Genomic DNA, 25289 nt, shown 5'->3' on the forward strand with positions numbered 1-25289 from the left:
CCCTTCATCATCCCTACAATAGGCCGTAGCGCCATGGCCAGAGCTGGGAAACATGGACACCTCCCGCTCCACAGCTAAGACGGCTGGGAGTGCTCGTGAAAGGATGGAGTGGATGCAAGGACCCTGCCATGCACGCTACCACTACAGTTCTGTCAGTGCAGCCACATAAGCTGCAGCTCCCTCTGCTATTCCAGTCCTGGCTCTCCACACACAGCCCCCCAGCCAGTTCTAACCCCTCCTGCGCCAGAAGCAGTTTGGGCTCAGTGGGAAGTTATGGTGCAAGCCCAGCATAAGATGCCATAGGGGGGAGGGTGCAGTAGGAAGAGAAGCAGTTCTGAGCAGAAAAAAAAGGGAAGGCGCTCAGAGGAGGAGCCAGCAAGCTGGACACAGCCCCACATCGACACTCCTCCTTTGGCTAGCTCCAGGAGGCTCCTCTGCCTCTTGCCCCATGCCCAGGGCGGAGCTTGCTGCCTGCAGTGTCCCTCGCAATCCCCACACATTTTAGTCCCCAACCCCCACTGGGTGGGGGTAGGAATAAGGGGGAAGCACCAGTTGGCCGAGCGAGGAAGACGTAGCGAATCCAGATGGAGCCTCTCTCTTCCACTGCCAGCAGGGTGAGAGGCTCACACTCCAGCCCCGTCTCCTCCTTCACCTCCCTCTTCATGGCCTCCAGGATGGTCTCGTTGGGCTCCATCCTCCCGGCAGGCAGGTACCACGTCCCATAGCACTCATGCTTGGCCTCCTGCATCATCAGCACCTCGTTCTAGGAGAGAGGGAAAAAAATCCCAGGTCACACAACATAGAGCCATCCCAATGGGCAGGGACCAGCCCTGTTCGGATCACCCAGCTGCATGGGGGGGGCTCAAAAATCACAGGACCTTGTTCCCAGCTACAACAAAACTTAGGGCCTCCGCAAGACTCCTCCCTACAGGCCAATTCTCCAGTCCAGTTTTCAGTGTCCCAGGAGGTGCGGGTCCCACCAGTTTCCATGGGAATCTAAGGGGTGTCCTCCCTAACGTGAGATCAGTTAGGAACCACCGAGTTCCTCCACACCGTTCACTATTGTGTATTTCTAAGTTTAAAATGGCCCAGGCAATATGACTGCTACCCCTTCCTTTGGGAGAGTACTCCACAGCCAGAGAGAGCCCACCTTCCAGTTTCTTCTGCTCTCAGTCTACCCTACACTGCCCAGCCCAGCCCTTAGGCTTTGGAAAAGGAAGATAAAGGAATGTTTAGGTTGGGTTTGTTTTTTTTTTTTTAAATGACAACGAAAAGAGTTTTTAACACACACAGATACTTTCCCCTACAGAACATCTGCCATCAAACCCTTCAGATTCGCACATGACAACCAGAATGGCTAGAAACCAAGTCCAAACCAGGTGCAACATCATTATGTGTTGTTTGCACAGCACCAATGGGAATGCACGTCAGGGCCTTAGAAACAGGACATTAGGTGTTGCCAGTAGAGCTATGCCAGCAAACCCCCCGAGCGGAGATGCAGATTATACTGGCAAAAAGGGGTTTTGCTGGTATACTTCATGCTTTTGCTGTCAGCAAAAGAAGCTCTCCTGGCAAAAAGTATCTTTTTTGCTCGTATAACTGCATTTACACAAGGCCTTTTGTCAGCAGAGACATGCTGCAAAAAAACCAGGGTGAATAAAAATTGATTTAGAAAAATAAAACAAAGTTTTATTTAAATGAGATTTTAAATTAAATACATTTTTCTTTTTAATTATAAAATGACGTTAGCCTATGATAAAGGCCTACTCTTACTCTGCTCTACTAAAATCATTTACATTAAATTAAAAACAGTATTGGGTATTACAAGTTTGCTGCCATGGTTTAAAGTAAAGTCAAACCACTGAAACAGTGGAAGTCACTGACGAAGCACCTGCAACCAGAGTTTGCGGACATGCTAACCCAGCTTTTGACAGCCTTTCACAGCTTAGCCTTTTATTAAGTAAATCATTGACTACAGCAGGTACAGAGAGAATATTTCATTTCAATTAGTTCAGTTCAAACTTAAGAAACCAACCAGGAGTGGTAAAAGTATGAATGTTTGTCTCTCCCCCCCCGCAACTCTACAAAGGCATAAGGATGAGAGCGATAAGTTCTAAAGTTTTGAAGGACATGGACCAGAAAAAGTCACTTCAGTTTACTAACAACAGATACTTCCTTTGTTTCGTAAACCAGTTGGTTTGAAATACAAAACTTGTTTTGATAAACTTTTTTTCCTGTTCCCATTCCCAACTCATTTGAGGGAGATTTATTTAACTAACAAAAAACAATTTTAAAATGGTTTTTTGTGCATTTTCACTTGAATTCCAATTTCCATCCAAATAGAGGTTGACACAAATCACAAGTAACAAAATTAAATCCTCTAGGAAAGTGTTTTTCAACCTTTTTGATGCCAGGGACCGGCTTGCTGCCTCCCTAAACTGTGTCAGGGAGATCTCGGGGACTGGCACCAGTTCATGGACCAGTTGTTGAGAAACACTTTCTAGTACAGTAGAACCTCAGAGTTATGAACTGACAGGTCACCTACACACCTCATTTGGAACTTGAGGTATGCAATCAGCAGCGAGACAGGAAAAAAAAAAAGCAAATACAGAACAGTATAATGTTAAAAGTAAATTACTAAAAAGAAAAATTTTTAAAAAGGATTTGACAAAGTAAGGAAACTCTGTGCTTGTTTCATTTAGATCAAGATGGTTAAAAGCAGCATTTTTCATCTTCATCGTAAAGTTTCAAAGCTGTATTAAGTCAGTGTTCAGTTATAAACTTTTGAAAGAACAATCATAACGTTTTGTTCAGCGTTACAAACATTTCAGAGTTATGAACAACCTCCATTCCCAAGGTGTTCATAACTCAGAGGTTCTACTGTATAAGAAATGCCACATCATTCACCACTTTCTAAATAAAAAATGTAAAAATTAAGAATTTAAATAAAATGTATGTTAAGCGATAACACTGTTTAAATATGGTATTCTCCTGGTTAGCAAAAAGAAACAAGTTTACTTAAAGATTTATTTAATTGCAAATCAGTGTTTTCATCACTACCAACCAATGAGAATCAACCTTTGTTAGGAAAGTAACTAAAACATACATAGGCAAAACCAGATTAAAACTTATCTGTTAAACTGAGGTTCCTTGCTGACTGATTTAAATCAATCCACCCTGGCAAAAAAACCAAAACAAACAAAAAAAAACCACACCACACACCTCTAGCTGATGTTGCTATGCCAGGAAAAGTTTCTAGTGTAGACCTGCCTTGGTTGTTAAAGGAGATTTAACGGTGTTATTAGTAACACAGATAAGGAAGTTGGGTCTCATTCCACCTTCTGCTACTGACCCACTGTGATATTGGGCAAGTCATCTCTCATCTGTGCATGACTCAGTTTCCCTAAAGGTAACATGGAGGGACTAGCCCCCCTTTGTAAAAGTGCTTTCAAACAAAGCTGTTAAGAGGGTCATACTAGTGCTAATTAATTTTAAAACACAGGTCACAGTTTTCAAGAGTGGCCAGTCATTCTGGGGACCCAAACTACGAAAGCTTGAAGGAGCCTGATGTTCAGAGCGTAGCGTTGAGTGCTCAGCGCTTTCTGGACTGTGGATGCTCACCCTGCAGTGACTGGATGCCATGGTGATGGGCACCATAGGAAACCCCCCAGCCGTCACTCTGATTCCCCCAGCCAGTGCTCCAGGGACCCCTCACCTGGTCGTTAAGCAGGACAGCCAGGACGATGTAGCAGGCGGTCTTCCGCACTCTGACAGGGTGAGCGGGCACAGGGGCAGAGTCGTACCTCTCCTGCACCTCCCAACCCCTCCCGCTCAGCACGGCATCCAGCTCCTCCGCCAGAGCGCCACAGGCCATGGCTGCAACACAGCAAACCCCACAACGGCTCAGTGGCACAAGGCGCAGCGACAGGAGGGCACCAGAGGGCTGTGGTGCCAGGGGAGCAGGGTGATCCGGGAGGCCCAGAAAGCGGGGCTGGGGGACCAGAGGGACAGAGAGAGCGGGATGTGTGTGTGTGGGGGGGGGAGTGACATGGGGGCTTCAGAAGGGCAGATCTCTCCCCACACCCAAATATTCAACTGTGCCTCCCCAGTCCCAGGGAAGGCGGGTTATTGGTGGAAAGCGGCAGTGAGGCTGAAACGCAAACGCTTCAGCCCACGGGAGGTTTGCTCCCAAAATATCCCCAACCCTCTGCACTGACACCTCTCTTTGGGGTGCGCAAGAAAAAGGGGGCACCCCTGAGAGTGGGAGAGGGGTCAGAGTGTGGCATAGGGGAGGGGGGACACGCTGAGAATTGGGAAACTGGGACCTGGGGGGCAGAGGGAGGGGCCCCCTGGGAGCTGAGGGGACTTGGGGGGAGGGCTAGGAGGCAGAGGGAGGGGCTCCCGGGGGCTGGGCGGGCTGGTAGGGGGGGAGGCGAGGCTGGAGTTGGGGGGCAGAGGGAGGAGTCCCTGGTGGTTGGGGAGCATGGAGGGGGGCTGGGAGACAGAGGGAGGGGCCCCAGGAGCTGGGTGGGCTGGAGCTGGGGGGCAGAGGGAGGGGCCCCCGGGGGCTGGGCAGGCTGGGAGGAGAGGCTGGAGCTGGGGGGCAGAGGGAGGGACCCCCGGGGGCTGGGGAGGCTGGAGCTGGGGGGCAGAGGAAGGGGTCTCTGGGGGTTGGGGGGCATGGAGGGGCCCCCAGGAGCTGGGTGAACTGGAGGGGACTGGGAGGCTGGAGCTGGGGGGCAGAGGGAGGGGCCCCCAGGGGCTGGGAGGGGAAGGCTGGAACTGGGGGGGGGGTGGCCGGAGGGAGGGGCCCCTGGGGGCGGGGTCAAGACCCCCCCAAACTTACTCGTCTTTCCCTGGCCGTTTCAGCTCCCTTCCCCCCCCCACCCCGGAAGAGGCTGGCAGCTTTCCGCTCCCATTGGCCGGCCGAGACACCACGCTCACCTTCCATTGGGCGGGATCGCTGTCATTCAGGCTGCCCACGGCCGAGAGGCGGAGCTGCTCCTTAAAGGGGCCGCGTGCCCAAAAGGGTCGCAGTCTTCTGGGGCGGCCTCCAGAGGGACACGTGGCCACCCTGGCCCCCTGCCCCGGGGGCGCAGGGTCACCCCCGACACCCCAGTGACCCTGGGGCCCCCTCCATGGGGAGGGGTAAGAGGGCAGTGCCAGCTGCTCCTGGGGCATAGCTCCACGGGCTGGGGATAGCCAGGGTACAGGGGGTAGCATCAGCCTCAGGCAGGGCCTGCAGGAGCCTCCATCACTCCCCACTCAAATCCGAGAGCTTTTCCGCGCCCTTCGATGCCTGCCCTCCTTCTCCTGGGGCTCCCCAGCTGGGGTTCTGAGGGGGTGGGAGTGGGTCTGAAAACCCATGGGCTCCCCCTGGCCCACCCCCACGTCCTCCTGGCTGCAGCCGTCACGCCAGGGACAGCATTGGCATCACTGCCCCCGGAAAGTGGGAGAACCAGGGCCTCGCGGCATCCCCCAAACCCTCATGCCTGCCATCTGACAACAGCCAGGACAGGGCTTCCTTGGTGTTAGCAGGTGAAGTCAGGGAGCTCAGAGGTACAGAAAGGGCACCAGCACCCTTTCCCGCATAAACTGTGCTCGTTAAATGACAGGTAACAGCACTACCTAGCCCCCAACAAGCAGGTCAGCTTCCCCCGAGCCCCCCACTCTATCCCCCCATAAATCAACACACCCAATCATGTCTTGCCAATAGTTTATTGAGGATGGCTCCTTTTAACACTGATTGTAGGAACTCTGGATGAAATGCACTCTGCCTCCCCTGCATCCAACCAGCCACGCAGCGCAGGGCTGCCCTCACCCCCATATATTCACACACTGTCTGACTTGGCCGGGGCACACCACTGCCTTACACCCAGAGCCCAGGGACACCTGTGAGCGGGAATCCCGGTCCAAAGAGAAAAGATGGAGTTAAGAATGAGGACGGTTTTGTTCTGGGGAGCAGGGGAGGGAGGGATACAAGGCAGGAAGACTGAGGTGAGTGAGAAGGAGAGATGAGGTGGAAGGAAAGACGTGGAGAGAAAGCTTGGGGAAGGGGAGAGGTATGCAGCCAGTGCTGCGTGCACCAGGGACAGCAATTAGGAGGGAGATGGGGTATGCAGGCTGTGCTGGGGATAGAACAGCAACTGTCTCTGTTTTCCAGAACACAGTGGCCTTGGAAAGTGTGTTACGGCCCCCCCGACAAGACAGTGTACTCATCTCAAGTGGCGGGGAGCAGGGGAAGAGAAGGAGACCAGTCTACGAGTTAGGACACCAGGGTCCTGTTCCCATCTCTGTCAGTGACTTGCTGTAAGAACTAGACGACAGCAGTACTCAGCTACCTTGTCGAGGGGCTGTGTGGCTGAGCCCATTGTCTGTGAACTCTTTGAGATCGTGGGACGAGAAGGGACACGTGAGGCATGTCTGATTCCCAGCTTGGCGCTTGTTCTGATGAGACTGACAGCAGGGGAGGACAAGGCCTGCTTCGACTATGAACTCCCTGGCGCAGGGACTGACTTTTTGGTCTGTTTGTGCAGCACATAGCCCAGTGGGGTCCTGATCCATGAGGGGGGCTCCTGGGCATTTCGGTCATACAAACAAGAATGAGTGGGAACTAGCCTCAGCCCCACCAAACTCATTTCACTGACTAGCTGCAGGATGGGAAGGGCTACCATGCAGGGCTGGTTTTGAAGTATCCACCTAGTCGTGGAAGTTCCCTCTGCCACCATCAGTCTCTGAACCCTCCCCACGCTTCCTTCGGCTCCAATGCCTGGAGCCAGGGGCAGCGTTTCTGAGGCTTTTTGCTTGCCTCACTCACAGGGTCTTTGTCTCCTGGGAAAAGGGAAATCCCAGCTAGCGGGCGGGATCAAGCCCTGGCCTCCCAATCCAGAGTCGCAAGCGGCTGGAGATGCCTGTGGAAAGAGGGGGGAGCGCAAGGCCCAGCCAAGCATAGCAGCACTGGCCCACGCATGGCAGCGTTCACCGGGCCAGCAGCCAACAGGAGCATCTGGGCTAAACTTACCCAAGCGCCTCACTTGACAGTGTCTAATTCACAGCAGCCTGAAATGGCCGGCTCTTAATCTGATAGGATTGGCTGCTTTATCCTCCCTGACCCTGGCTGACCCCGCCCTTGCAGGCTAAGCTCTCAGCTCTTCCACATCTGCAGGGCGGAGCAGGGGCTCAGGAGGATGGAGTTTATTTTAGCTGGCGGGCTGCTGCACGGTTGCTGTCCAGAGGGTGCTGACGAGACTGGAGGATTCTAGCACTGGAAGGAGCCCCGGGTCTGGAGTGGCCTGGAGGAACTGTCCTAAAAAGGAAACAGGAGTGGGAGACGGGATTCCCCCTTCCTCCCTGAGCTCCCAAAGGGCAGTGAGTCATCCAGCCAGGCTAGGGCTGTGGCTTGCCAGAAGGGAAACAAGAACATTGACAGGGCAGCCAGGGGGCTGTGTACAGGGCTGTCGACTGGGCCCGTCGGGAGCAACAAACATGGAAATCTGACACTTCCCCTTGCCAGCCCGTCCTGCCCCAGGATCTCAAAGTGCTTTAGGAACATCAGGGCGCTCAAGTCCCCACTCATTATTATGCAATCAGGTCAGGGAGAGATGGGAACAGGACTCAGATTTTGGACTCCTACCCCTGCTCTGATCCTCATCCCTGACTCCCAGGCAGTCTCCCCAGCTCTAACCACTAAACACCACTCCCCTCTCACGGTTGGGAATAGAACCCAGGAGCCCTGACTGCCAAGCCCATTGCTGTATCCATATTACACCATCCTTCCCAGGATGGCCGCACCGAGAGCCCCATCCATGAGATGGGCCCATTGCCATGGGAACTGGACCCTCAAAGGGCCTGGCGGTTTTGGGGAGAGAACTGGCACTCTTTAGAGCATTGCTACCGATATGTCAAGCACCAAATGCCATAATCCCAGTGGACATCCCTTGGGAGATCATGACCAGTGTGGTGACATCATCAGGGCAAACCTTCTGTGTGACGACATCAAAACGAGCCCTGAGCCAAAGGGCACAGAATGAACCCTGGCATGACATCATCAAAGGAAGCACAAATGCGAAAACACTACACACCACGACATCATCAGAATAAGTTCCTGGTGTGAGGCCAGCAGAACAAGCCGAGGCCATGATGCCCCAAATACGGCCAGCCAGTGCAGTGTTACAACTCGGATGAGACTCTGTTATGACCTCATCACAAGCTGCAACAAAACACGATGCCCATCACCACCAGCATCTCCAGTGATGTCACTATGCAGCGCCACCGTGGGCACCCCACACGATGCCAACAGGTGGGAGGGCAGCAGAGCTAGCAAGGAAACGGGTCACTCACCTGCTGCGTATGAGAATGGCCCCTGGCTGCCTGTGCAGGGTCCCCCATTCACATGAACGGCACCACAGCCCTGCACTGAGAGCACAGTACCTCTCCGTGCCCCAGAACACCCTCATCCTGCTCAGGCCAGGCATGGCTGTGCCACTGGAATCCCCGGCAGGGAGTTACATGCAGCTTCCCCGCCATTGTGTATTGGGGAGGGGGTTTCTAAGTTGGCCATTCCCTTCCCGCTCCTGCACCGGCAGAGCGGCCTCTGGCCTGCCACACACTTTGGAAAGGGTTAAGCAGCAGCCTGGGCCCTAAGGTTTAATTACAAAGGGAACTGCTAAACCAGAGAGACTTTTAATCCCTTGGCCTCCTCCCCATGCACACTGCCAACTGGTGTAGCAGAGAACAGATGGGAACAGGCCCTCCGGCGATTCACAGGCACTTGGGGAGGAGAGAGGCTCCACTCCTTTGCACAAGCTGGGGCCGCCCTTGTGCTGCCTGAGACCATGGCAGAGGGAGAAACCGAGGCAGAGCCTGAGAGTGCAGAAGCAGCCTCCCACCCTTTCTGGTGCAGAAAGAGCAGAGAGCTGACGTGACCCCCCCACCCAAGTAGGGTTGCCAACATGGTATTTCAAAAATAAGGGACTGTTTTCTTAGCACTCCCACCTCACCCCTCCTCCTGATATTATCATTATTAATAATAATCAGCAGTACTCACCTACACTTGCCAGGGGTATTTCTTGCTGCTCTTTGCAGCACTCAGCAACTCCCAATCTTGTTGCACAGAGATGAAAAAATATAGGATGTCCCCTGTAATAAGGGACCATTGGCAACCCTACGCCCAAGCCACAACCTCCTGTGTGGTCCAGGCCTCTCCGCATTGGTCCGCAGGGCTCTAGGGAGAGCCCAGATGCTTGCTCCCCTTGGGAGGTGACCTCACAAGTGCATGTGCCACCTTTCTCCTGCCTTTGTTACTCCTGCTGGGAGGGACCGCCAGCCAGGCAGGATGGGCTGTTGCAATTACTGCATGACCTCGCCCCACTTAGCTCACTCAGCCACCCTGCAGAGCAATGAGAGCGTGGCCTGGAGAGATGCAGGCAGACAGGAGAGTGGAATAAACCAGAGGACCTGTTTGATGCACCGATTAAAATGGTGTCTGCTGCCAGGGGGAGGAGGGCAGCAAGGGCAAGGGAAAGGGGATTTGGGGAGCAGCAGACTGTCTGCCTTCCTCACCCCAGCTGGGTGGTGGGACCTGCCCTCCCACTCCATTCCCCAGTTAGGGAGACAGGTCATACCAGCCTGCTCCCAGGGACTGGGGAGAGAGAACAAGGGGGCATGGCTGGGAGAGTGGGGGTCTGGTCAATATTGTCACTAGACAAAGGCCTAAGAAATGCCCCCCTCCCACACACACTAGTGCCACCCCCTAACCTGTCCACACACTCCTGTAGGGTTCAGGGAGACTCACTGGGTCGGGCCCCTCAATGATCCAGATTCTCAGTCCACAGGGAGCCAGCAGTGGCCACAGAGGAGAGATGGACACGGAGGTGGGGAAAGCGGGGAAGGCCGGGTGGAGATCTGGGTCTCAAACCAGTGCAATGGCATTGTTGGCTGATGGGTCTTGAGGTGGGAGGCTCCAGTGCCCTTGGTTAGCTCCCCCTGCCCCCAAGCCCCGCCCCAAGCCCCGAGACACCAGTGAAGGGGAGTGCATGACAATTAAATGGACATCGATTCTGCATGCGACGTCGGCCGTGTCTCCTCGAAGACTCGTCTCAGCCGTTTATTTCCATGGCTCACCCACCCCTAGGCCCATCGGCCCTCGCCTCCACCCTGAGAGGATCTGCTGGGACGGAGACCTGGCCAAGGTCCCTCCCGCAGACCGCGCCGCCCCCGGGAGCGAGCACCGTGGCGTGACATCGCCGAAGTAAGCACCAAGTGTGACGTCGCCAGGGCGAGCGGCGGGAGGACGCCACGGGAGTAAGCACCAGGTGTGACGTCATGTGGGCACGGCACGGGCTCTGCGGGGTAGGTGGAGCTGGTACAGCCGGCAGCAGCATATAGGACAAGTGCTCAGTGCAGAACGGTTGCAAGAGAAACCCAAGGAGTCCCGTGTGTCGCTGGAAGCTTGAATCCCATGGGACTCACTGGCGCTTGGCTGGCTCCTGGCAGGAGCTGCATGGAACATGCTGGGGGTCGCATCACTTGGGAGGATGGTATCTCAGGTGGTTCATCCCCTCCTACCTGTCCGCGTCACAGCTTCTGCCCTTCCTGGAGCAGGGGAGTGGCTGGGCCTGAGCATGCTTTGGCCGCATTTTGTCCAGCAGCCATCTTCCTCGTTACAGGCCCTGCGCTCTGGTCACTTCAGCCTGACAACCCTGGCCTGTCACAGTCAGTGCCAAAGAGCCACTCCCCATCCAGATAGGCGGATGTGGGGCTCCCCAGGAATCCTGTGCTGCTGCCCCCTTTTGTTTCAATTCTTCCTCCTGGACTCCTAGAGGCCCCGGTCTGAAGCCAGTCCTCCGTCTCCATGCTGCATGCCTGCCAGTGCCTTAATTGTAGCCCTGCAGGGTCCCCACTGCGTCCCTCACAGCACCATAAACCAGGCTGTCCATCTGCAAGGGAAGGGAAAGAAGCAGGGTTCAGACACTGGCTTACGAGGTCATGAAGGCATCAGTGTAACTCCTTGCACCCCTATAGAGCAGCTCAGCTGAAAGGACCCCAAGGCTCTTTGCATCAATGGACCTGATTCTCCTCTCCCTCACATCCATGTAAAGCAGGAGGAACTCCACTGAAAACAATGGAATAACACCAGAGCTGAGCCAGCCTAAGGAAGGCGAGATCAGGCCCTTTATACAGAGAAGCCACTTCGCCTCAAACCAAAATGCAGCCAGCTCCAGGGTAGAACACAACCGCTGGTGGATATCAGCGCTGCACAACAGTTTAGGGCAGGAAGCAAAGTACAATCCTGTATTCACTTGAAACTGCAGGGGGATTTTAAGGAGGCAGAGTGTAGAAACCCACATTGAAATCTGGGCATGCAGGATGCCAGGGTTAATACTCTGTCTCTTGCAAAAATTACTCGGGTTCTAATGGCCACAGATGGTAAGACCCCCTCTGCTTTCAGCACTCTGGGCGGCCCCCAGCACCCCTGGATTCAGGAGTGAATCCCCAACAGCCAGACTTTTGGGGAGATCTGCCATCCATGTGCTGATCTGGCGGGATTCTGCTTAGCTGATCAGATGGCAGCCCACAGAACTTTTCCTGACCCCATCCAGCTGAGCCAGGCACCCATTACTACAGCAAGAGCCCCCACAGGTGGGACGGTGGTCGTGGGGAGGGAGGCTAGCTCCTGACCTGTGCATGAAGTCTCTGTGTCGTGCCGGCAGGGTCTGTGGCCTGGGCCACGAGCCGTGCCGAGCGGGCGGCGTTCTCCGGCGACAGGAATCTCTGCATGACGCTGATAGTACTGCTGAGGCTCTGCACCTGCCGTGGGGGAAGGAGAGCGCGTGAGGGAGCCCAGGGGTGCCGGGGCAGCATCAGAAGGGTGGGAAGACACCATCCTGCCAGAGGAGAGAGTATCACCTTGGGACTGGGCATCCGGACATGGGGATACGCTGCCTGCGCCAGCTGACCAATGCACGGATAAAAAGCCCCCTAGGAGCTAGCGTGACCTAGTGGGGAGGGCACTGGGATTTAGGAAACCAGGGTTCGATTCCCAGCACTGTTGCTAGGTGACCTTGGGCAATCACTTCCCCTCTCCGTGCCTCAGTGTCCCCATCTGTAAAGTGGGGATAATGACATGGGCCCTCTTTGTAAAGTGCTTGGAGTGCTCCTGATGAGACGTGCTAGATAAGAGTTAGACGTTATTATTAAGAAGGAGACTCTCAGCTCTGGTTAGGGTAAAAGGGGGTAGCAGTTAATAGGGGCACCCTACCCCTACCCAGGGGCAACTGTTATGGGGAGAAGACTAAAGTGAATCAGAGCCAGGCTCCTGACCTGGTACGGAGCCCCTGTTGGCACCAGCACTGCATCCCCCATGAACTGGAGCAGGGTCCAGCCGCTCACGCCACATTCCTCCCGCAGCCTCCTCCGCAGAGACGCATCCAGGTAGCAGCTCCTGTGGCCGTTCAGATCCAGCTGGGTCACTCTGTCCTCCCCTTGGGCTTTGCACACCTGACAGGGGAAAGGGTGGAGCGGACATGAGATGAGTTTGGCAGGTCTCAGTCAACAGCTTGCATTGCAAAAATCTGCTGCCCTGCCCTGGGGTTCCTTTGTGGGAAATCTCAGCAGAGAAGCCTAGGGCTGAGTGGGACACATGCAGATTAGACCCTGGGTGCAGTCCTAGGAGGAGAAGTACTGGAAGTAGATTTCTGGGCCCATCTGGAATGGACTCTGGGCACAGGCCCCTGCAAGAATCACTCACCTTCTGTAAGAACCCCTTGATGCAGTCAGCATCCTCCGCTCGGAAGACGTGCCACAGGGCTCCTGCCCAGTTCCTCATGTCCCAGAGCCGCTCCTTAAGGACGTCATCGACTCCATCCTCTTCCGCCCTCCGGAGAATCTCTGTGGCACAAAGGGACGGGTATTTGGGGGTGGTGGTTTGCCAGCAACCTGGAGCCCAATCAGTTCCTGGAGCCCTACCTTTCTGGACACTGTGCCCGTCCAGTGGGTACGCCCCAACGTACACCAAGACGCTGATGGAATCGGTCGCCTCCACTGTCAGGTTTTTGGTCCCAACGGTCCTGTCCTCGGGGGCCACACCTGGGAATCGGGAGCAAATGTCCCATGAGAATTCAGCTCAGTTCATGCACTGGCCCAGCAGCTCCCTCATCTGAGCCAGGAAGAGGCTGCTTCCCAGCCTCTGCTGTTTCCCAAAAGAGGATACTGTGGTTTCCAGAGCTTTAATGAAGAGACAACAAGCCTGTGTGCATACAGCGCCTAGACAATGGGGCCCTGATCTCACTCGGGATCTCTAGACACTACCATAACATGTGTAATAAATGGGACTGATAACATGGTAACTCCTCGCTAGGGAACCCAAGCAGATCTATTGGCTCTGTTGGAGACCAGCAGAGAAACAGATCAGCCTCTTGTAAATACAGAGGCACCAAAGCAGGGCAGTGAGGATAAGGCACCGGACGGACAGTCAGGACTCCTGGGTTCTATCTTCCACGGAGTCCATGTGGCCTTGGCTAAGTCTCTGCCTCAGTTTCCCCACCTGTCAGTGGCAGATAATGAGGCTTGCCCTGCTTTGCGAAGCACTTTGAGACATACAGGCAGTACAAGAGCTAATTAAAATGCAAGTGGAGAGCAGGACAAACCATAGGCAGCACAGATCTGGGGACTCAGCCACTGCCTGCCTTGGCTACCCGGCAGGTAGGAGGCTAAGTTCAGCTTTCCATCATGCCCGCAGTACTCCAGCAGCGGCAAACTGGCATAGAGGTTTTCAGCCCTGTGGGAGAGAGGAGAAGACTCGTAACTCCCCAAACTAGAGCATGTCACTCTCTCCCCCCGCAGCTTGTTTTGCTGCCATTCTCCCAGCCGATGGGCCAGCCCTGGGCATTCAGACTCTATCATACAGGAGCATGTTCTGAGGAACAGACAATAGGAAGGAATGACGGGTGCCGAAAAGGTGACTCCTTCCCCTAGCTTGCAGCCAGCCTGCAGGAAATCACACACCGCCACACTGAGTAGGCCTACACTGCAAAAAAGCTCTTAACTCAGGTCAGCCGGGGGTGTGCTCCCGACTTTTTTAAGTGCAGGTACTCTGCCCCTGCTGGTGTGACCCTGCTCCACCAGTAAGACTCCACAGCATGTTTCTGTATAAAATGGCGTCTGCCATGCGGCATGACTTTGCCCGTACAGTGCGTACAAGGCCAAAAGTGCAAGGACACTGTTCCTGCAGGTTCCTGCCCCACAGCCTTACTGCGGTGACCTGGCTTGAGTTAAAATAGAGCAGGGAAAACACAGCAACTCAGCTCAGGTTAAAGCCTGTGGGAGCCTGGGGTTGAACGTGAGCTGCTAACCCGATTTGCAATGTCTTCCCTGCTATTTGAACCCACGTTGGCCAACCCAAGTTAAGAACACCCCTTTCTTTGAAGTGTGGACACACTGACTGGGTCTGGGTTTTAAAGAGCACTGGGAAACGTTACGGCCCACAATAACAGGCCAGATTTTCCTCTCCCAGTTAACCCATTGAAACGCCACTAACCGCAGGGGGACGCCCCTGTATTACAGCAGCGTAACAGACAGAAGCACTGGGCTTGCGGGGTGCTAGGGAGGTTATTGACAAAAATCTGAAATACCCCTGGTTACTCAAAGGTGGCAGAGCCTGCCCGGGGATCCTTGCCCAGCCACGTAGCCTACCCAAATCAGCAAGGAGGTCACAGATGGCACCTACACGCTGACTTTGCCCTTTCATTTATTAGGCGCTCCTTTCAGCTTTATCCCTTTGCAGTGCATCAGTTGCTCACGGAAACAACCATGGCACAGGCATGGGCAGAACTTGGGAATGCCCCCAACCGTACTACGGAGCTTATGAAGCTGTGAAATCAAGGCATTTATGCCATAGTTCGAACGGCCGCATACACCTGGGGAGGGGCTGGTCTGGAAGTCAGGGCTCCTGAGCTTCATTCCCAGCTTGGGAAGGGGAGTGGGGGCTAGTGGTCAGAGCAGGGGGGGCTGGAAATTTTATTCCCCACTCTGCCATCAACTCTTTCTGTGAGCATTCTATGCCTCAGTTTCTCTGTCTGTAACATGGGGGGAAGGCAGCCTCAGAGGATGGTTACAAAGACTAGTCAATGTGTCTCTGTGGCTTTGAGGTCCTTGGATGGAAGGAGATATGTACGGTGAATGATCAGGGTTTGTTCACAGAAATGGCTTTTGTTTTGGCCTGTCCCTAATACAAACCAGTGATACGCTCAGATGTTGTAACGAGATGCTATCGGGCCGTCCCTGAAGGGTGAGAAGGCAGAGACGGACTCGGCCCGAGACTGATCTCTGGGGGCCTAGTCTCAGCCGGGAAGTGGGGTCAGGGCAGCACTTGGGATTTCCCTCCCCAAATCCTCTTGCCTTCCTAGAATTGGGAGCTTGATCCTCAGTCTAAAATGAGTGTGAACCCCACCCCCGAAGTCAGCAGGGCAGAGCTGTGTGCCGGTGTGACGGATGAGACATGGTGCAGGGCAATAAGGTGCAGGACTCTGAGAACAGGCTGAGCTGGAGTCTCCCTCCCATGTGGGGTGCTGCCCTACAGGACCCTGTTATAGGGATCTGCAGTGGGGGCTGCCCTGCTGCATAAAAGCTAAGTCCAAAGAGCCCCTGTGTACTGTGCTGTGGTTTCCCTCCTTCGGGACCCCAGAGTGCACTCCTGTAATGGTAGGGAAGGAGGCGAGGCCGTGGCATGGAGGCTGTGAGGAGACTATCGCTTACAGCCACAGAGCCAGCAGACCGAGAATACTCCCTGTGCCCCAGTGGAAAAGCTAGGTCCTGGCAGGGGCTGCCGCTGCCCCAGCCGCCTGCCAGCTCCTCGCCACCTCCTTCCAAAATAAAAACACATGGATGTGAAAAACAAGGCCTGTTTTTTCCGCTCCCCATCCCATGGCAGCGGCCGGCCTACAAGCTACTGGGAAAGTGGCAGGCAGGCTCAGCCCTGCACTCACACAAGGGGTGGGTTCAGCCCTGGGAGATAAAGCCACTCTAAGCTAAGTCTCCTTCCCCAGATGGCTCTGGGGCTGCCCATGCAAGGAGGTAGCCCAGGGGATCTGGAAAAGCCAGGCCTGGGCGCTCACCTGGGGCGTAGAAGGTGCTACCCATGTAGCGGCTGCCGATCACGGCAGGTTCACTGAGAGATGCACTTCCACGGTGACCAACCATGTGCAGTGGGGGCATGTACCTCCATGCTAATGGCTAGTGGCCTGCACACCGGCCTGAGGTCCAGTCCCAGCTCTGACACTGAGGTGAACCTGGAAGGGTCCTAACCCTACAAAGTGGGGAGGAGATGATGTGAGGGAGTGGATGTAGAGGCAAGGATGGGCGCAGGTGAGTGGGAAGACAGGATAAGGGTGTGGGCAAGCCGCGCGGAGTCGGGGGAGCCATGGGCGGGTGAGCCGGCACGGAGAGGGAGAGCTGGGGGCAGGCAAGTGGATAGCTTTCTCTCTGCCCCCAGTATCCACATACCTGCACCTTGGCATGTCCCCAAAGCTGCTCTCCAGCTTGAGCAGGTTCCCTTCGCTGTTCTCTGTCTCCAGGCATTCTGTAGGGAAAGGAAGAGCAGAGTCTTACAGACAACTGGGTCTCCCACTTATGCAGGCTGCGGGGAGTAGGGTGTCTCTCCTGGCAGAGCCCCTGCGCACCCCAAGCCTGCCTTGCTCCCCCAGCTTTACTCCCGCTGTAACTCAAAGCATCAGACCTTCCCCGGCAGCAGGACGGTGCACGTATCAAGTGAATTTCCCCTCCACACGCAGCCAGAGCACAGAGGCTGGTGCCCACACTCACTGTTAGAGAAGTGCATGGTAGGTCCCTGCAGTTGCCCATGCTATCCCAAGCCTTATTTTTTGGCTGGGTCTGTCCTGTCCGCACTGTGGGGAAGGGATGATAAATAACCCTGGTTCCCTTGTGCCTTTTTAAACTCAGACTGACTTTATTGCAGCAGAAAGGAGCCAGATCTCTCCCCCCACGCCCTGGAGACTGGTAGCTTCTGTACACACAGGACAGATGCTTCCTCTCCACACTGTCCTGCCAACAGGCCTCAGCCCAGCCCTGGAGGGACCCTTTCTAGGGGGTAGAGGAGGGAGGGGCCCGGTTAGTGCTGGGTTTGTGATGTGGGCATCTGTCTACTAGGCACTGCCCTGAGACCCAGCACCCTCCTTTCTAACAAGCCGCGGTACAACAGTCCCCACCCCACCTGCAGGTGCCCAATGGAGCCAGCCCCGCCTCCATGCTAACCCTCCGGCAAGCTCTCAGCTGCTTACTGGCACTGGAGGCAAAGCCATCCCAGAAGTCCTTGCTGCTGATCCTTGTCCAGCCCGGCTGGCTTCGCAAGTTCACCGCCTGCACCTCCTGCTCCCGCTGCTCGTGGCAGAACGACTCGGGCTCCCACAGGTTTCTCTTCAGTGTCTTCTGCAGCCCTGAAACCAAGACAGGCTGCGGGGGGGCAGCACAGGGGAGGCGGAGGTTACCGGGCTGGAGCGTGCCTAGAGAGTGTGCAGGAGACGTCATCCCGGGGAGAAGGGCATGGGGGGCCAGAATGGAATGCTATAACCCTTGGGGGGAGTGCAGAGGGGCAGACAAGGCTGCTCCCAGCCCTTCAACAGGGGACCCTCAAACAGCAACCCCAGTGGGGTGGTAGAACAAGCCCCTTCCCCATGCAGCAGCCCTGGGAAAAGCCCTCCTCTCTGTGTGGTACTGAGCTGAGGGAACAGCCTGGACAGCCCCCGGGCCAGCACATCACTAAGGACCGTGGGGCTCTGGTGTGGCACTGATGCAACAAAGCACACAGGTGACAGGATAGGGTGGGACTGAGGAGACAGCCCAGAGAGATCCCTCGAGACTATAGGTGCTGGTGTTACTGTCCCTACCTGGCCCTGCCTCCAGTGCTCCTGGAAGAGCTTGTAGTTGCAGGAGTGGTTTGGATCGTGAAGCCACAGGAGTCCCCCCGGGGCCAGGATGCAGTGGGAGACCTGCGGCTCAGGGGGGCTGGGGCTCCTCAGCTCACACTCTGAGTGCTTCTCCTGGATCTTCCTCTCCACCACCTGGGCAATGATGCTGTCCAGGATGTTGGTGATCCTGTTGTCCTGTGAGGGCAAAGGACCAAGACTGAAACCCCAGTGTCTCCACGGCATCCTTACCACCCTACCCCTTTCCCAGGCCCCTCTCCCCGGGGACGTGACTGATAATCCCTCCCATGGAGTAAGCACAGCCCCGTCGGAGCCAATCTCCCTATGAGATCCAACCTCGGGGACCCGGGATCATTCACCCTGGAGATGGGCCTGGGGCACGTAGGTTGGATCTGGGATTGGATCGGAATCTGTATTGGGGGGCCTAAGTTGCGGAGCTCAGATCCAGGTGTTGGAAGTGGGAGGCCCAGCCTGTGTCTGAAGGGAGGCCCCCAGCGGTAGAACCAGCAAAAGAACCCGCAGGGCCCCGGCAGCGGCCTGTACTCACGCTGGGCAAGACCGGGGAGACGGGCGCGAATGCCATGCGGATGCCGTTCTGCCCCAGGCACAGCCTGACGGCCGTAGAGGTCAACAGCTCGCAGAGAGTGGACGTCTGCACCGTACCCTTAGGGCCCGGCTCGCTCAGCGGGTGGACGGAGTCTGGGCTTTCTAGGGATGGGGGGGCAAAAGGGGAAGGGTTGGAGAGACGTCACCGATACCCTTCCCCCAGGGGACTCTGAGCTGGGCGTCCCACAAGGGCAGAACAGCAAGTCCACAGGTGCCCGCAGGAGACTCTGCTCCCCCAGGCACAGAGCAGGTACCATTAGGAGCCATGCAAGGGTCTCTCTCTCAGCTCTGTAGTCTGCCCTACAGCCCCTGAACTCCACATTGCACCTCAGTCCTGTCCTGCAGCTCCTCCCCTGCCCCCCCCTCACCCCTCACTCACAACTACCCAAGCCCTGGGTCTTTCCCAGCCCTGACCCAGGTTACACTGCTTTCCCATGTACACTGGGGACTCGCACCTCTCCCGTGGTGTCTTCTATTCCCACAGAGGTGGTACAGCACATGCACCCGGCCCTCCTCACCCATCCCCTCTGCCTCCCAGAGGCTGCAGAGGAGGAGGGCTGGTTTGCTCCCTGCTGCATCAGTGGCATGCACAGAGAGCGTCCAATCCTTCTGTGCACGCAGCAGAGACAGAATCGGCGAGACCTACCTTCCTTGATTTCCCTCGACCCATCTGTCTCTCCGTTGCAGGCAGGTTGTAGCAAAGGTGTCAGGTTCCCCATCTCCGCCTTCTGAAACATCCAAAGTGAGGGGTCCATGAGGGCGCCCCAGGTGGGACCATCTCCCAGCCTTGCTCCCTCTAGCCTCCCTCCCAGGAGGGCTCCATAACTATTCCTCCAGACATCAAACTGCGACTAAAGGCACTGATACCCCAGGCCCCACGGAGCCCAGCAGGCTGGGGCCTGCTATCATGGGATACCCCATCTATTACAGACAAGAGCAGCCCCTGCCAGTGGGGTACATGGCTGGGAGTGAGATTCAGGCCCCCACCCATAGCACCCCCAGCACGACTGCTCCCGCATGGTGCTTCTCTGGGCATGCCGGGTGCTTGGAGTTACTATGGATACACCTCTGTTGCTACCATTGCTTGCTCCCCATCACCCCTCTGAATGCCAAGCGGGGTGTCTCCTACTCAGACACAGAGTTCCTTTTACATCCAGCCTCCCACACCCCCCCGTGTTCTCCCTGCCCCCTCCCATCCCGTCCCAATAGACCCCACTCTGGCTGCTTTCCCCCTACACCCATCCCGCCCCTGCCCCTGAATCATACCTGCCCGCCCCTTGTGTTGTCGGTGAGGCTCTTGCTCAGGATGCTCAGTCTGCAGGGGCAGTGCGACTCGATGTCAAACTTCACCTGCACTTCGTGCATCAGCTTCCAGAGCTCAGCCAGGACTAGGAGAAGGATGGAGGTGGGTTAGAGCAGGCGGCAGGTCTGAGAGGCAACAGCATTGCTTAGCAATAGCGTTTTGCACAGCTCTGTCCCAGCCAGTTCCTCCCTCAAAGCACGGCAGGAGCTCAGCAGGGAGGGAGCGGGAGCCCTGACTGCGGACGAGATCGTTGTGACTGCAGCCCCAGCCTCTCCCAGCAGGAGGCGCTGCAGGGAGCAGGGTGGGAATGCTGGCTGTGGAGACATGCCCAGAGGGAAGCGCTGCAGGGAACAGCTAAAGGAGCACTGGATCAGATGCTTCCTTTTCAATTCCAGGTGCCAAGTAGGGATCATTCCCCCCTAAGCATAAAGCACAAGAATGGGGAGCCCTGCCGAGCCCATTTCCCATGATCTGTACTCCAGCTTCTCCTGCTGTTCGCCCAACTGCCTTGGGAAGCGCCAGGGGGTAGCTCACCATGGGTGGGGATGAACTGTGCAGGAATCAGGGACAGAATGTCATGGCCCTGCCCTTGGACACACTTGGCTGACTGCACAGACTCCTCTGCCCGGGCTAGAGAGAGAGAGAGAGAGAGAGAGAGAGAATGTGGGCACTAGTTACTGCTGAGAGCTGACAAACTCACAGGGACCGGAGCTGCTACCTCCCCCCACCCCAAAAAACTCTTCAAACTGGGAATTTTGAGATGGCTCCAAACTCAGACACTGGATGCAGGGAGAGGCTGAAATTCAGTTGCAAATTGTACCACTGGAGCCCTCTACCAACGTCAACAGAGTCGAAACAGCAGCACCAAGAATTCCGTCCATTCCCCCCCACCCCTCCCTTAGCCAAAGGACTTGTCTGGGCAGGGGTATTGGTGTAATTACACTCGTGCAAACCCCTAGCACAGACACACTGCACCAGTGCAAAATGAGGCGTGCTCTCTCGTGCTACCCATCTGACACCGGTGCAGCCATACACTGACTTAGCTACACCCGTGCAAACATGTCACCATGCAGCATAGACAGGGCCTGTGGACCTCAGTGCAGTCAGCAACCTGCAAGATGAAGCCCTCAGCTCTTCAATCCAGGGCTCACAGAGGAAGGACTCTGCTCTGCTGCACACGTCTAAATGCAAATAGGTGTCACTTGGCTGGCGCTCATGGGAACCTATTCTCTGAATTAAATCCAAATGGGGAGGACTGTTCCCCGCATCCTAAGGGTTGCTTTGAGTCTGGGCTCCAAAAGAACCCAGCATTTCAATTTGTCAGTCAGTCAAAGTGGCACATTTCACCTTCCACCAGTCCCACACCGGATCCAGCTTCCTGCAACAGCGCCATGATTTTCAGCCAAACTCTGGCTCGACCCGCTCTGAGTTTGGAGCCTGCAGCAACACCCAGAACCATGCTAGTGTCATGGAGCAAACAGGCTTAAGCTGCAAGTTTGGCTCTGGATTCTGCACACCCCACACTGGGGGGCTGCATGTTCAGATCTGGAGCTTTGGCTCAACGGAGGGGCCATTTGCAAAATTCAGGTTAAAGGCCAGATACAAAACCTCCACCCCAGCAACCAGGACTGTTTGGATTGAGGGTTCCATTGTATGCTGTCGTACAATGCAGAACGTGCTCTCAGCTGACCTCCCGGACGGTTATAACTGCCCCAGGCCTGCCCCCCAATGCTCTCCTGAAGTGCTTTGTGAACCTTGGGCACTACCTGGGCTGGCTCTCTCTCTCTTGGTCCGGTAGCACTCCGAGCACAGCTGGAACCCACAGCTGGAACAGCTCCAGTGAGTGTTGAAGAGGCCGTGCCGGCAGGCATCGCAGGCCTGCTGGACGTCTTTCCCTCGCCGCCAGGCGCTCACCCCTGCCAGCAAACAAATGCATTCAGCTGCTGGCCCCTCTGCTCCGGGACAAAGGCCCTTATCTCGCATGGGACTCAGGCACTATGTACTCCAAATATTTGAGGTGTAAAGTCTGGGGTGCCTCTGTTTCCTGCCAAAGGCCTTTCTGTTTGGATTGGAAAGCTGCTCTCAACCACCACCGTGCTGCTGGGAACAAATGATGGGGGGGGGGTCTCCTCCCTCCCCGGCTTTCCGGCTCCAACCATGTCACCGCTTCCCCTCCCCTTCATCACAAAGCTTCTGCCCGCATGGAAGAGCGTAACCTGGAGACAGCTGCACTAGAGCTGGCCAGGGAATTCAGTCTAACCCCAAGCCTGAGCTACGCTCCCCCTCTTCCCATACAGCTCCCCGAAACTGCCCTACAGCGTTCCTGGCTTTCCCCAGGCTGCCCTGGCATGGGACAGCACTCTCCCCTGGGGTGAGCAGGGAATCTGCTTTCCACAATGGCATGATCACACACTGCTCTCCATGGATCCGCGGCACAGAGGCAGCACCTCGTCTTGACACCAGAGTGGAGTGGAGTCTCCGTGGTCGCTCAGTCCCGGGCCCCAAGGTTCCTTTCCACCTCCTGCAGAGCGGGTGCATGTGGATAGCTCAGGTGAGGCCTGCAACGCTGCTGCCAAGCCAATGAAGGGGAAAACAACCTCAAGTCTATGGGCCAGATTCTGCTCTCGCTGACAGTGGTGTAAATGCAGAGGCACCCCCAGTGACTCCCAACTTTCACTGGAGCCACTGCGATCAGCACTGGATCGGATGCGCTGGAGACAGCCAGCAGAGGGGACGGGGCAGCACAGCACTTCACCGTGGCTCACTTCGGCAGGCACGAACCCAGCTTTCCAACCAAGGAACCTGAGCCACGCGGGCGGTGAGCGACTGTGGCCCAAGACCCAGGACAGAGAAACCCCCTTGTCAGCACAACCCTTTGGGAAATGGACTGAGCCGAGAAACGGCCCGCTCCATCGGACTCACGGGGCCCCACTGGGCACCTGCATTACAACTTACGGAGTCACTGGGCCTGTCTTCCCGGCTGTCAGGGGGTGCAGTCGCAGCCTGTGTGCTACACCAGAGCTGGCTTTGATCTAGCTAGCACCAAGCTGGCTTGAGGAATGATAGCAGGGAAGTTGTGGCTCTGCAGGCTAGTGCGGTGAGCCCAGGACCCCGGGTGCATACTCAAGGTGCCACCACCCATGCTGCTGCGGTGTCTCTGCTCATTTTCAAACTAGCTGGGTTAAAGCCGGCCGAGGCACGCCTATACATGCTGTAATCACACCTCCCAGCTGCAGTGCAGACACACAGGCACCTGCGACCTACCTCTCCCTTCTCTGGCCCCCAGCTTTGCACCAGTGTAAGTTCACCATTCACACAGAGCCTCTCCTGACTCCCACTGGGGCCAGTTACAGAAGGATCAATCCCAGCAAAATGCAACAAGAATCACTATTCCCGGCTCACATTTCACGCCCTCTTTGCCCAGGGGGTAAGCGGTGACCCCAGGCACCGGGCAGGGGAGCGTCTAGCTTCTGTGGAATTCAGGGTGTCACACGCTGCAGTAGGTGAGCATCTCCGTGCCCCAAAGTGGTCCCCAGCACTTTTGTTTCTGACTTACTTTCGTTTTCCCCTTGAGCCCACAACCAGGCCTCTCTGTCTCTCCTGATGGCCTCACAGAACTGGTCCCCCAGAACGGAGAGGAGATACTTGGCGAGGCTGAGGCTGATGCTGATGTCCTGGGCCCTTCTCTCCCTGCTGGAGATCCTCAGGCATAAACTCTCGCCCTCGGCTTCGTCCAGCGTGGAAAATCCATCCACGCTCAGCTCTCCACTGTCAGAGAACGTGAGCCTAAAAGCAGCACAGAGAGGACTCAGCGATGGTCACAGCAAGGAGAAAACTACCAAGTGAGAGAGAGTCCAGGGGCTGCCAGGCCGGCTACCTGTGGCCAGCAGGCAGGGAGCAGGGCTTTAGCGTTCCAGGGCCAGGTTTCCTGAAGGGATAAAACTCCAGAGCCCATAATCTCAACCCAGATTCCCAGATTAGAAAGCCAGAAGGGACCACTGTGATCATCTAGTCTGAGCTGCAGAACACAGGCCCGAGAACTTCCCTGAATTAACTCCTCATTGAACCAGAGCAGATCTATTAGGAAAACATCCAGCAGCCTTGATTCTACAATTGCCAGCGATGGAGAATCCACCACAGCTCTCGGTAACTTGTTCCAATGGTTAATTACCCTCGCTATTAAAAATGTGAGCCTTATCTCTCGTCTAAATTTGTCTCACTTCAATTCCCAGGCATAGGCTCCAGTTATACCGTTATCTGCGGGACTGAAGAGCCCTCTCTTATCAAATATTTGTTCCCCAGGCAAGTACTTATAAACTATGATCAAGTCATCCCTTAACCATCTCTTTGCTAAACTAAACTGATGGGGCTCCTGGCATCATCACAAGAACGCATTTTCCAATCCTTTCGTTCAGTGGTGCCACAGAAACCTAAGCACAACCTTGTGTGGGCCAAACAGATTCTACACATTTTGATAAGATTTGAAGTCACCTGTATTGATTTATATTTTAAGTTTAGCTTGTTTTGTAGGTATTTAGATAGAAACAACCTATGTCCAGTATTGTCTATTGACACACTTATGTAAACTAAACTGTTGTAAACATGATGACAAAACGCTAATTACTTGGCCGTTAGTATATTGTGTTGAAGCAGGCCACGGGCCTTATGCAATGTTCTGGTGGGCCATGTACGGCCCATGGATCGTAGGTTAGGCACTCCTGCTAATTGTTCCTGTGGCTCTTTTCTGAAGCCCCTCCAATTTATCAGCATTCTTCTTCACTGGTGGGCACCAGAACAGGACACAGTATTCCAGCAGCAGTCACGAGAATATCAGAGAGAGAGAGAAAATAACCTCCTTACACCTCCCCGTACATTCTCCCGGTGATACGTCCAAGGACTGCATTAGTGCTCTTGACCACAGGGTCATACTGAGAGCTCACATTCAGCTGTTATCCACCATGACCCCCCCCCCCCCGGCATTTTCAGAGTCCCCGCTTCCCCCAAACAGTCCCCCAACAGAACTGGCATCTGGTTACAGCATTGGGGTGAACACACTGACTCTAACAAACAGCACCATCAGATCTTTAATACACCCACTGGCAAAGGACCCTCGGATAGCTCTCTTCAGACAGAACAGCAGCCCCTACTGTATCGACCACACCCCTCCTGGTTTTGGCCGGAGGGCTCCCATCCAAATACTGATTAAGCTCAGCCCCATTAGGTTGTGAGATCTCCTGTGGTGGCAGGTGCATAAAGCTATACAGAAGGGAAGGTTGTTGCGGTCTGTGAGATACAAAGGGGTACTGCCCCCCTTTCCCTGCCTTCTGCGGTGGTTTGATGGTGTCTGTGATTGCAGCCAGCTCTAGCTGTCTGCACAAGCAGTGTGTCCAGCACAATTTTTTATTACTTGTCATTGCATTTTATGTCAGTTTCTCAAAAGC

At 55.4% G+C, this 25289-nt stretch overlaps 2 protein-coding genes across 3 annotated transcripts in view; both read right to left on the reverse strand.

Moving 5' to 3' along the window:
• The window catches only part of NUDT18 (nudix hydrolase 18), a 24797-nt gene extending 19897 nt beyond the window's left edge, over window positions 1-4900 (reverse strand). For both annotated transcript variants that reach the window (XR_012666154.1, XM_048829012.2), the window contains exons 1-3: window positions 4847-4900; window positions 3716-3876; window positions 550-763 (exon numbers count right to left, since the gene is read on the reverse strand). Coding sequence is in view for 1 of the 2 variants with exons in the window: in XM_048829012.2 (XP_048684969.1) it covers window positions 550-763; window positions 3716-3874 (373 nt within the window). In the remaining variant the exon portion in view is untranslated. The remainder of the gene's footprint in view (window positions 1-549; window positions 764-3715; window positions 3877-4846) is intronic.
• A 799-nt stretch (window positions 4901-5699) lies between these two features.
• HR (HR lysine demethylase and nuclear receptor corepressor) overlaps window positions 5700-25289 on the reverse strand; it is a 47423-nt gene continuing 27833 nt past the window's right edge. Inside the window, 16 exon segments of the mRNA XM_075123373.1 lie at window positions 5700-10937; window positions 11680-11808; window positions 12322-12498; window positions 12749-12888; window positions 12967-13086; window positions 13647-13777; window positions 16501-16576; window positions 17295-17477; window positions 17480-17516; window positions 17901-18116; window positions 18487-18647; window positions 19192-19273; window positions 19812-19933; window positions 20383-20478; window positions 21615-21764; window positions 23405-23634. Coding sequence (XP_074979474.1) covers window positions 10875-10937; window positions 11680-11808; window positions 12322-12498; window positions 12749-12888; window positions 12967-13086; window positions 13647-13777; window positions 16501-16576; window positions 17295-17477; window positions 17480-17516; window positions 17901-18116; window positions 18487-18647; window positions 19192-19273; window positions 19812-19933; window positions 20383-20478; window positions 21615-21764; window positions 23405-23634 — 2113 coding nt within the window. The 3' untranslated portion in view covers window positions 5700-10874.

This window comes from Caretta caretta, chromosome 26 (assembly GCF_965140235.1).
Source record: "Caretta caretta isolate rCarCar2 chromosome 26, rCarCar1.hap1, whole genome shotgun sequence".
NCBI classification, from domain to species: Eukaryota; Metazoa; Chordata; order Testudines; family Cheloniidae; genus Caretta; species Caretta caretta.